Genomic DNA, 11,648 nt, shown 5'->3' with positions numbered 1-11,648 from the left:
ATGGCGAGAGCTTAGTTATAATTAAAGCGTAATGCTCAGTGAAATAGCCCAACGCAGCCAGTGATTCAGCGGCAACCAAAGAATTTTAATTCTTTCTTTGCTGGGCTTAAGCTTCAATTGCAGGAATTGGGACTTCGGGGAAAGTTTGTTGCATCACTTCTTACATAGGGACGTGGCTCTGCATTAAAGGGCTGTGTGGAAACTTTTGATTGCTATGTATTAAGTTATATTGTGTGGTCTTATTTACCTTAGTAACTTGAAATTGTATGTGAAAAAGGCATGTGAATTGTTTAAACAGCACAGAATCTGCATTTTGCAATCTATAATAGCAGAGACTTTTTAAAGTCTGTCTGCCTAATAATTGATTGTTCATGCTTTAGGATAAGTTATTTGGCGAGGCATTAATTAAACGTTCTTAGGAATACATTTTATTTATAAAGCTGCTTTAAAAGGCATTATCAGTAATAATAATTTAATGCATATTTAACGCCACTTTCGAGCACGGTTCATTAGACACCTCGTGCCATTAGAAGTGGAAGCAAGTGGCTAAGCTGTTCATTTACTAGGAGACGGGGGCTGGGAGCTGAGAGCAGGCAAAGAGGCAATGCAGACCCTGGGAGCTGAGTGGGGAATGCCCGTGGCATTGAGGTTTTCTGAATGGATGCTCTTTGAGTTGACTTGCACCGTCCTTCACAGTTCCTACCCTTGAGGAGGGCGACTGAAGTAGCCATCAGTGTTCCCCTGCTTCGTGTGTATCCCAGATGTGGGGTTAGGAGGCAAATGGTAACAAGGTGGACTGTGCTTCTATACCCAGAGTGCGACTGGGAGCCCCTGGAAAAGGCTGTGGGAAGGCAGGAGGCTGAAATGGTACTGAAGAGGGGCTGGATTTTAGCTTTGTGTTGGGCAGTAATAGGATGGGAGTGAGACCAAGCCCCGTTTTGCTTATCTCCGCTCGCAAGGTGAGCGGCTCCGGCCTGCTGCCCCATGCAACAAAGGCGGCAGCGCTCAGCCGGGACGCTGCGCGGTGACGGAGCGGCCGGGCGGGGCGACACCGGCAGGTGGCGCTATAACGCACCGCCGCCGGCCCGGCCCCAGGGCGACGCGCGCGCGCTGCCCCGAGCGCGTGGCACCGCCGGAGAGGTCAGAGGTCAGGGGTCAGAGGTCAGGGCCGGCCGTGTGAGGAGCCTGCCCAGGTACTGCGGGACTCCGAGCTCTGCGCACCGCAGTAGGTAGGTGGGTGCTTGGGGAGGAGGGACTGGGTTTCTGAAGTGTCACATTGCCTGTGTGGTGGGTGCGTGTTGTCTGGCTGGGTGAGTAAAAGTGATGCAGCCTGCCTGATGCTGCTGGAGGAGCAAAGGATGGCTGCCCTGGTTTGCAAGGCCGGAGCTGGGCTGGGAGCTTGGGGCAGAGGGCTGGCCTGCCTGCTCCTGGGCGTTGAGGCTGGGTCACAGCAGGAGTTTGGCTTTGCGTTAGGAGAAGTGTGAGGTTAAGCTCTCCCCTCTCTGTGCTGTCAGCCTTGGGAAGGCCCCAGTGTCCCTCACAGCAGTGTTCTGCCCACCCCCAGCAGCCAGGAGGGCGATGACTGCTGTGTGAAAACACCGGTGCCGGTGGTGATCCAGGTGAGCTGGGCCCTGCTGGCTGGGAAATGTGGAGTGCAGGCTGCTGCACAGAGGATGTGCAGGTTTGGGAGCTTCCATTGCTGGTGGTTACTGCTTTGGGGATTTTTGCTTTAATTGCTACTGGTTCTCAGACTGGCTTTAATCCCATCCGTTTGGGTATGCCTGCAGGAGCTGTGCTCACACCTCGGGTTGCAATAGAGGCACATAGCCTTAGTGCTGGGAAGTGGAGTCCTGCCAGGCAAGCAGTGAGTTTATGCTGTATCCTGTTTGGAATTGAGAGAAATCTATAGAGCTCTGTGCTTTTGCATGGAGGATTTGGCACAGAAACAGAGAGGTTTCTGCTTGCGTGCAGATTATGCAGAGATGGGGAAACACCAGGGGACAATAGCAGCAATAGCGAGACATTGCTGAGATTTAGCTCAGCTCTGACTCACGAGGAAAAGTTGGAGGGAGTGAACGAGGAGTGATGCAGCAATCTTCAGTCTGCAGCGTTTCTCTTTCCTCCATTGAGGCAAATGCCATCCTTGTGAGTGACTTTTGCTCTGAGGGAGTCTCTCCACGTCGGCAACTTGCTGGAACCTTTTTGCTTTACACAGAACAAACTTCTCCTTTGACTCACTTATAGTACTGTGCTGCTATCTGCCACTGGCCTTCAGAAGCAGATAGGAACAGCCCTAACGCCTATGTGCTGACCTCTGTGGCATCTGATATGAAAGCTTGCAGGTGGGAGCAGAGCTGAAGAAAACTCCAAGATGGACCTTGGGGTGAGAGGCTGAGGGTGAGCCTGTGCTAGGGGAGTGAAGAGAAGCAGCAGGGAGCTGCTGGCCCTGCCCTGCCACACACCCTGCAGGATGCGGCTCTCAGGGTTACTGGTCCCAACCTGGGCTTGACCCCACAGGGCTTGCCGCCGCCGTGTGTATTTGCAGCACGGTTCTGGCCAGAATGCCAGACATGTCATGTGGCAGCTGTACAGGGAGGCCAAGCCTTCCACCTACACAGCTCCTGCCTCTGCTTTGATATGCAACCCAGACCAGACCCCACGGCGGGGTGTTGCCACCTGTCCCAGCCCCGCTCAGCCTCCAGCCCAGCTTTAGCCGAGCCTGGGGCCCCTCTGTGTCTCAGGAACGCCCTGAGATGGTGGCACAGCTGCAGGGACCTCCGGGAGGGAAATTCCCTCTGCCCAGCAGGTCTGTCGCTCCCTCTTTGCCTTTAGAGCAATGAGAGATTCCCATTGGAGTCGCGCAGTGTCCTGCCAGCTCCTGGGGACATGGCAGGGACTGGAGTACTGTTGGGGAACTGATTGCAGTGTGGGAGCCTGCTTTTTTGTCCATGTTTCTGGTTTATCTCAGTCTCACATTCTTCCTCATACCATAAGGACTGGGTTTGACTGTTCTATGGCAGGCCAGGGAACAGCAGTTGCAGTTTGGTGATGTCCTGGTACTGCTCTCTGAGCAGCTTCCTTCTGCTCTCTCTCAATAGAGAGAAGGGCCCTGGTGTTTAGGAAGAGACAAGAGAATCTCCGCCAATATTCATTTCCCTTCCAGCTAAAGGCATTACCCAAAATCCATGGTCAGCTCCAAGGCTACCTTCTTGTCACCTCCTGAGACAGAGTCCTGGGGACAAATGGTCCAAAAGCAGTTTGTGCTTCATTACACTGTTTGCTATTCCTTCTGAGAGCAACAGCAGCCTATACTACTTCCTGCAAGTGGATGGTGCTCTGACCATGCAGATGCGACAGGCATGTCACCAAAGGCAAACAGACAGCTCTGAAAGTGGTTTTCGTTGCTTTCAGGAGGGTTTGAAGGGTGCCCTCCTTCATTTCTTCCTAGCTCTAAGTAACACTTAGCAGTCAACGTGAGTGTATTGCAAAGTATCAGTGTTTGCTTGCACTGCAGACAAAAGGTGCTAGGGGAAAGTATTAAGTAAAACGGCTTTTTTTTCCCCTTTCAGTTTGCTATTCTATTAAGTCTCCTTCTCCCAGTGCAAGCAGAGCAGGGGCAAAGGTTTGCATGAGTCCAAAGCTGGAAGTCTGACATTTGTGGAGCAATGGGACCAGAGATTGCTGTTACCTGGAGGCTTCTCCCATCCCCGTGGTGTTTGGGTAGGTCCTCTGAAGTCTGTGAGGTCACACACCCGCTACCCTTCCCCTTCAAGTGGAGCTGTTGGTAAGGTGTCTTTCCTCTGAGCTTAGCTCTGTTGCTGGAATTCCTAAAGCCTGAACATCTTTGAAACCTTTACATATTAGTAAAAATTTAGTTGAAATTGGAAAATGCGTTCAGAAAGGATGTTGACATAGTGTGATCTTTTTCCCTCAGATAGCCAAAATAAAGATTTCTTATTGCCTGCAGGAGGAAATTATTTCCCCCTCCAAGTTTTTTGAACAAGAAGAATCCCCAAATATCCCACGGAGTTCTCACTTTTGAAAGAAATTCATTTAAAAAAAAAAAAAATACAACCCATAACCACTCCCCTGGAAATCCCAAACTAGGAAAGAAATGTTTCATCCCAGTAGTGTGGAGGGTGAGGCTGATTCCAGGCAAGTCCTGCAGCCAGTAGTTGGGAAGGTGGTTGAGAGCGAGGCTGGAACCTGCCTTTCCCCATCTTCCTGAGCTCCGAGCTGCTCAGATGGCCCCAGATCCATGGCTCTGGAGCCATAGGGGTGTCAGGGAACTGCTGCTCTCTTTTTCACCCTTATTCAGGACAAAGGTTGGCACGCATCTTGGCTCTGAGTTTGGGTAGTGGTGGCAAGTAAATCCGTAGCAGTCCTCTCTGCTAAAACATATACATGTGAGAACCATATGGAGAGGGTGCATGGAGGGGTAATGAGAAAATAGAAAAACAGGCAGGAAACAGCTGTGGGCTTTCCCAGACGTGGAAGCAGCAGCGACAGAGCGATGCCCCGCATTCTTGCCCACCTACACACATGCTTCCTCCGCATATCCCCATGCCGCCAGCTCACCGCAAACACTGTGGGCTGGGCTGGAAAGCCACTAGCCAGACAGATCCCTGACAGCCTGGCTTCCATCATTCTCCTGCAAGGCATGCTCCTGTTGCTGCTGGGTTAGCATTGCTGTCGGAGCAGTCCGCGGGCATCCCAGAGTGGGCAAAGAACGCTGGGGGTGTCATAAGCCCCTTTTCCTCTTGAGTTGCCCACCTCTGAGGGCTGCTACCACAAGACCTCCATTTCACAGCAGATTTTCTTCAAGGCAGTGTGGATGGGGTTGGCCAAATAATGGGAGAGCCTCCCAGCTATGCACGGAGCACTGGCAGTAAGCACCCATCCACCCTAGGGCTGTGCTATGCGAGTAGCACCCTGCAGCTGAGGGGAGGTTAACACAGTCTAGCTGCAAATTCAGATATCTACCCAAATTCATGCTGAATTTCTTCATCGGGAACCCTTGGCTTAGCACTGGCTGCAAGCGAGGGGCAGGAGGGAAGATGGGGTTGGGCTGTTGTATTTGTTGCCTGGCTGTCACCCATGGCTTCCCGTGGCTCTACTCTTTGATGGGAAAAGCAAGCAGTGGACCTTTTCAGCCATTTCAAAGAATATCTAGATCTCTGGGGGAAGCTGAAAATGCCCAGCTCTCTGGGAAAAGGCAGCCAGGTTCTGCATGTGCAGCCAGCGTGAGCCAAACTGTGAGCCATTTGCATTTGCCCAACCCCAGGCATAAGGACTGGTAAGGACTTTGGGCAGTTGGTGGCCCTGTTTGAAGTTTTTATGGAAATGTCCTTGCTAGACATCCCTTCCCATCAATGCCGTGCGAGTGAGAAGAGAGCCCTGCTCTGAGCTCATTACAATTATGTGGTACTGCTTTTTAAAATTAATTAGTTTTTTTCAGTAGCAGATATTCTTTTGGTGTGAATTACAAGCTGGAGACTGGCTGCCTCATCTTGACTGGGGTGCTGCTAGACGTGTTTGGCTCTCAAAGCAGGAATCACAGGCTCGGTGGTTTGGGCTATAACAAACTTGGACTTAATGTGACCGAGGAACCGAGGAGCGCATGGAAGGGCATATTGATGTTGGATGATCCTGGCAAAATTTCTTTAGGTGTTGCAAAGAGGGGCTTTTTGCACCATTGCTGCTGTGCTGTGTTAATGGGGTGTAAGAGCAGAGCTGAAGTTCATTTTTGGCAGCGGAGGCAGCCCAGCAGCTCCAATCCCAGGAACAGTCCTTGGGACATCTTGGCTGACCTCATGGTGTTAACTGGGCAGCAGTGCCAGGTGAGGAGAAGGGCCGAGAGCAGAGGAGCAGGTCTGGATCATGGGGTGGGAGTTGTCCAGCCTTCCCCTGCTTCCAGCATTCTGGTCCTGGCACCCATGTCACGCTGGCAAAGGCTTCTTTAGTTCCAATGGAACAGTGCACGAGCAGAACTGTTTTCACACAGCATTTCTTTTTCATGAGACTTCTGTCTTCTAGGCTGAAATCTAGCAGGAAATACAAACTCTTCCAGAATGGACACACTCATAGCAGCTTGCATAAAGCCATGCCTGTTCCACAAGGGCATGGTTGAGGAGATCCAGCAGGCTTCTGGTCTGTCTCTGGGGGCAGGCAGGAGATCACAGCAACATACTCCCATGGACTGGAGCAAGAGGCTGAGCCCAGCCTGATGCCTCTCCAGCCAGGCTGATTGTCTGCACTCATGAGGATTGAAGCCGAGATCCAAAGCCAGGAGAGGCCCCACACTCCTGCTGAAATGGAGTGCGTGGGGAGATCTCCTTGTTCTTTTCCTTCAGTACTGGGCGATTGTTCAAAGCTTGCATCTCCCCATGAGCACAGCCTGCTTTGGCTGTTCCTACACTTCTGTATGGTGCAGGGTTGATGTTTCACTCCAGGCAGGAGTGTCTAGCAAGGGAAGCCTTAGCTTCAGTTAATATGCACACTGTTTGTGTCCAGTCTCTCTTCCCTGGCTAACACCACTTACTGTAGCACAGGTTGCTTGGGCTTGAGCAAGGATCAGTGCAAGTTGCTTGGGCTTGGGCAGGGATCAGCACTACGAGTTTACAGGATTCACAATTCACAGATGTTAGGAACTATCAGTCTGAGTGTGGGTGGAGAATGTCAAGTCCGAAATAGCTCCCCTGGCACAGGCAGCAAAGAAAATGTTTCCACATGACATTCTTTGAACCAAAATTTCCTACGAGGAAAGAGCAGAGGGAAAAATAAGAGTCAGTCGCTGCCTTCTCAGAGGGCTTCAGCTTTTTGCTCAGGACTTTGGCATTCGCGCTGACATCAGCACGAGAGATGCTCAGTAGGTGAGCAATGGAGCAGCACCCTCTGTGTACACAAACATACATGTCTGCTGGAAGATGCAATCCCATTGGGTCATAGATACATGGATGCTATTTTTTCCTGCTGGAATCCATTTTAATTTAGCTCCTGATTCATATTTCATTCATTCTCCAAAACCACAAAACCAGGATAGGTTTACAGCCTGTACTATTTGGATGAGTTATGGAGGGGGAAAAACAGGGGAATAAAGCAGGTTGCCTTCTGAAATGATGGTCTGAGAGGAAAAAAAGAACAGAAAAGGCAAGGGGAAGGGATTAGAGGTGCCCTTCTTGGTTTTCAGTTTACTTCAGGAAAATCTGATCTTCCTCTCACCTTAGGTAATGCTGGACTTAATTCTGCTCTTATTTCTTCAGGCTTTAGTGGTTTGAAAAATACATCCTCCCTGTTTTCTTCCTGCTTACTTCTCAGGATATTTGAAAGTATTGTAGTTTTTCACGTGGAAAACATATATAATATTTTCAGAATGCTGACACCAATATCTCAATTTTCTTTGGAAAAAAAACATAAAAAGATATGGAGTGAAACATTAACAATTACCTCTGATGCTTTGGGGGGGGGGAGGAAGGGGATGCAGGGGGGACAGAGGCGCAGAAGTTCAGAGCTAAATTTAAATGAGGAATTTCCCCCTATTTTGTCATTCTGCTTTTGAAACTGCAACCACAACAGACGGTTTGAGCTGCGTCGAGAGAGAGAGGCTGAAAAAGAAAATTTCCCCAGGCTGTGTCATGCAGGTATTGGCCCCAGGGAAGCTTTTAGAGCGCGACGAAATGCAGCGCGGGCAGGGGAAGCTCCGGCCAGCTGGAGCTGAGGATGACCGGCGGCTGTGGCAGTTTGCAAAATCGCAAGGGCTGCCAAAATTAAACTGTGAAGTCAGGCGGGAAGGCAACCAATGGCCGACGAGATCAGAAGTTCAGAGATGCCCCAGATGAGCTCGCAACAACAAGTGCGGCCGACGTACACCGGAGTTTATTAAGGATGTTGAGAGGAGGGGAAATATTGGCGCAGAAGATGCCCAGCTGGTGAGGAGGGACGGGTGGTGATACTCAGGTCACTTGATGAATCCCATTGGCCAAGCCCCTGGGAGATCCCACCCATCTGCAAGTGTAAAATAAATCTCTAAAGTTGTATCTCGCGTACCACTTGACCTTATTGCTTTTGGCCGGCTGGCTTTGTATCTATTTATTTATTTTTTCGCCCGTACCCTAAGAGGGGCTGGAAGGAAATGAATTTTGAAGCGGCGCCGTTCAGCACCTTGCAGTACTACCCCGATCCCTGCATCCCGCGGTGAGTCCCGGGCGTGACGTGGCCCTCTCCTACTATCGCGGCTCTGATCTCGGTGACTCGTGTAATTGTTAACTCGCTGCTATCGGCCGGGGGCAGCTGGGCTGCACGCGGAAAAAATGTGCCGCTCTCTTCATGCTCAGTGGAGCTTACTATTATTTTTGGCTTTCTAACAGGTTACTGTTTAATTATAGGCATCCGCTTTAAGGTATCGGCCTCTTCCTCTTTGGCGTTAGAGGGAAAATATAAGATAAATAACGTGAAAGCTGATAGCGTTTTGGAGGTGAAGGTTACTCAGTGCTTTGGAAAGCACACGGGTCGCTATCGCTTTCTATGGCTATATATGTTTATTTGTGCCTTTAAGTGAAAAAACTCCTGGAAAGAATATAAGCTTGATTGTTAAGCTCTGAGATTTGGGAATTTAAAAGAGAAATAAATCATTTAAAAGATCCAGAGAGGAAACTCCTTCTAAGGGAAAGCACATCTCAAAGAATATATTTTCATTCTGTTTAACAGCCGGCACAGAGCCTGACAACCACTCTTATTTTAGGTTAGTTGTTAAGCTGAGTTTTAGAACTTTCCAGCAGATAAAAGAGCGTGTCCACACGAGGTGTCACGGTGTCACATTGTCGGTCTGTTTGTTTCTCCCAATAGGAGATACTATATTTAAGCATGTAAATGACATGTAGGTGGTATTTTTCCAGTCGTAAAGTTGGGAGAGGTGAAATCCTCCGAGCACGGCTGCTTGCCGGGCTGCTTTAAGGCTCCTTTCTGGCCGTGCTTGGAAAAAGCCCTGGCTGCTGTCTCACCGCAGCATTCCGTCTGCGGAAGGGTTAACTCTTAACTCATCCTCTTCACGGTGCATGTGTTGCATAGCTGAGGGCTTGGCCACTGTGATCTCTTTCCCCTCCACTGCCAGGATTTGTTGCAGCATTGTTGTTTTCCCCCTTAATGTGCTCAGTGCCACTGTGCTTTCGGAGCTCCCTGTGCTGGGAAAGGAGAGGAGGGGAGCTGGGAAATAGCGAGCGGTACTTGGCCGTGCTGCCCCAGTGCAGGAATGTGGAATGAAGCAGGGAGGGAGTGGGGGGGTTGGTTTCCCTTCCAGAGCACCAGCACAGGGCTGCCAACTACATGCGGGCATGCTCTGCTGTCCCAAAAACCCACCGACCCCAACAGGGAGCTGCGTGGGGTCAGGAGAAGCAATACAGGAGCAGCACCCACCTTGGAAGATGCACTGGAGGTTGGGGTCTTAGCATCTTGTAGGGTCGTACAGTCACAGAGTGCCCCAGGTTGGAAAGAACCCACGAGGCTCACCAAATCCTACTCCTTTCAATTCCAACTTTCAGTGTTTGGAAGCTACAGCTAAGCAAATTCCCAAATAGAAAATTGAAAAAATATTTTTTAATATATTGGAAAGTCCAGGGATGCACCAGCAATGGTCCCTGAGCTGTGAAGCTACCTCCCAGAGCCTGTGAACTCTGCCAGTTTGTCCCATCCTGTGTCAAAGAACAGAGCTGTAGAATTGGCACAGTGACTCAGGCAAAAATCCCAGCTGGAGCAGGAATCAGGGAATAAAACTCACTTAGCTGTACTTTGTAGACCCATTGGAGTGGGCCTTCCTCACCATTAGGTCTGCGTCCTCCAACAAATCACTGCTCCCAGCCGTGTGCCTTAGCGGCACAGTGAGGCTCTGTAAGTGGCCACTGTGCTGTGGGAAGCCTCAGGACAGCTTGGGACAGATAAAGTTTGTGACAGCCCTCAGTTGTAAAACCTGATTGAGACGTAGCTTAGAGTAATAACGCATCTCAGCTGTTCCACATGTCTGTTTATATGAACGGAGAGTGGCGTTTGTCCAGTTATTAGTGGCTGTCCTCTGCGTGGTCGAAATCAGCTGGGAGCCGGTCCCCGAAATACTTCTCTCAGTGGGAAGACATTATGGTGCTCAGCTTGAGGCTCTGCCCATGGGATGCCTTTGGGGATGTGCTGGGTGACATTCTTCTGACTGATCTAACCAAACTGAACAGTTTCATGATTGCATGTATTTTACACACTTTGAAACATTTCTGCTTTGATGTGGTCAAAGCGTGTTATTTAGCCAACACCAACGTGCTTCTCTGCAACTTGGGCTGCATTAATATCTTTCCTTAAAATTATACGTAAATAATAATCTAAAGAGCAAACTGATAACATTGAGCTGAGGCATGCTGGCAGAACAGTTGTGGAAAGTGTTAGAAATGCTGTTTAAATGGGAGGGGGGGGAAGTCATGCTGACAGCCAGATCAGCTGGGACGTGGGACAACAGCCTCCTCCTTTAGCATGGGGAAAGATCTCCACCTTCCCTAAATGCCCACCTAGCTGCAGCTGGAAGCTGCTAATGCAGAAGGAGGATGGCTCTGTAATTATGATCAAAGTCCAGCTGTGCAGAGCTATGTAATTAGCTTCGCTCTCCAAAGCTGCTTTTCTTTTCAGCTAACGCCTGGTTGGGGGAGTGCTGTTTACAGATAAGTTACTTGTGCTCTTGGAAATAACGGTCATTAGGCTGTGCTTCACCCAAGAGCTGCCTGCTGTTGGAGCTGCACCTGCCTGCGCTCTGTGCTGGGTCCTGCCCTGCTCGCCCTGTGCCCTGCTCATTGGTGCCCCAGCATTTTGGGTCACTGAGGTTTTCATAGAATCGCTAAGGTTGGAAAGGACCTCTGAGATGATCGAGTTCATCTGTTGACCCATCACCTCCATGCCCACTGACCACGTCCCTCAGTGCCACATGTCCACAGTTCTTGAACACCTCCAGGGATGGTGACTCCCCCACCTCCCTGGGCAGCCTGTGCCACCGCCTCACCACTCTTTCTCTCTTTGAAGGCATTTTGCATCCTGCTCTTCCTTCCTCTTTCACTTATGTCTTTGTGTTCTCAGCACAAGGGGAGACGAGGCCTTGGGTTTTGGTTGAGGAGCTGCTAAAAATAAATAAAAGAACAAGCCATCAAGCAAATGGGGAAAACAAACAAACAAAAGCTGTCCAGTTATGCTGAAAACCTGTTGGTAATAGCGAATGGAGGAATCTATCAGAAATGAGTTGGAGCCTGGAAGAAGGAAAGGGTGCAGGACATGACAGCATGTTCTGCTGGGTTCTGTAGCCATATGGATTTTGGTGAGCAGGGATCTTCCATCAGGAACTTTACACATGTGGCTTCACCTCTCTCTTTCAGTTCCCACACCTACCAAATGGGGCTGGCAACCAGATAGCAACTATCAGTTAGGAGCCTCACCAATGCTAACGCTTGCATTGCATTAAAGGCAAAAAACTCTGTACCTCTCATTGTTGCTAAAAGGCAGTGTTCTCTCTCATTAATGATTAGTAATTAAGCAGCTTTCCTCCTTTTGGATTGGAAGGGACCGTATTCAGGCAAACCATGCAAGCTACTCTGGTTTGGTTTAGCTGGGGATGTTGGAGCAGAGTAGTG

General features: G+C 49.8%; 1 protein-coding gene across 4 annotated transcripts in view; it reads left to right on the top strand.

Moving 5' to 3' along the window:
- Nucleotides 1-1,143: 1,143 nt before the first annotated feature.
- The window catches only part of TP63 (tumor protein p63), a 103,389-nt gene continuing 92,884 nt past the window's right edge, over nt 1,144-11,648 (top strand). For 2 of the 4 annotated variants that reach the window (NM_001398392.1, NM_001398391.1), the window contains exon 1: nt 1,144-1,229. Coding sequence is in view for 2 of the 4 variants with exons in the window: in XM_046898296.1 (XP_046754252.1) it covers nt 8,132-8,193 (62 nt within the window). In the remaining 2 variants the exon portion in view is untranslated. Of the gene's footprint in view, nt 1,230-7,575; nt 8,194-11,648 lie in introns of those variants that run through there. The other 2 variants (XM_046898296.1, NM_001398393.1) reach the window with 2 other exon arrangements.

The sequence above is a fragment of the Gallus gallus genome, chromosome 9 (assembly GCF_016699485.2).
Source record: "Gallus gallus isolate bGalGal1 chromosome 9, bGalGal1.mat.broiler.GRCg7b, whole genome shotgun sequence".
NCBI lineage: Eukaryota > Metazoa > Chordata > Aves > Galliformes > Phasianidae > Gallus > Gallus gallus.
Note: the sequence above shows the minus strand (reverse complement) of the source record. Positions and strands in the feature narration are given on the sequence as shown.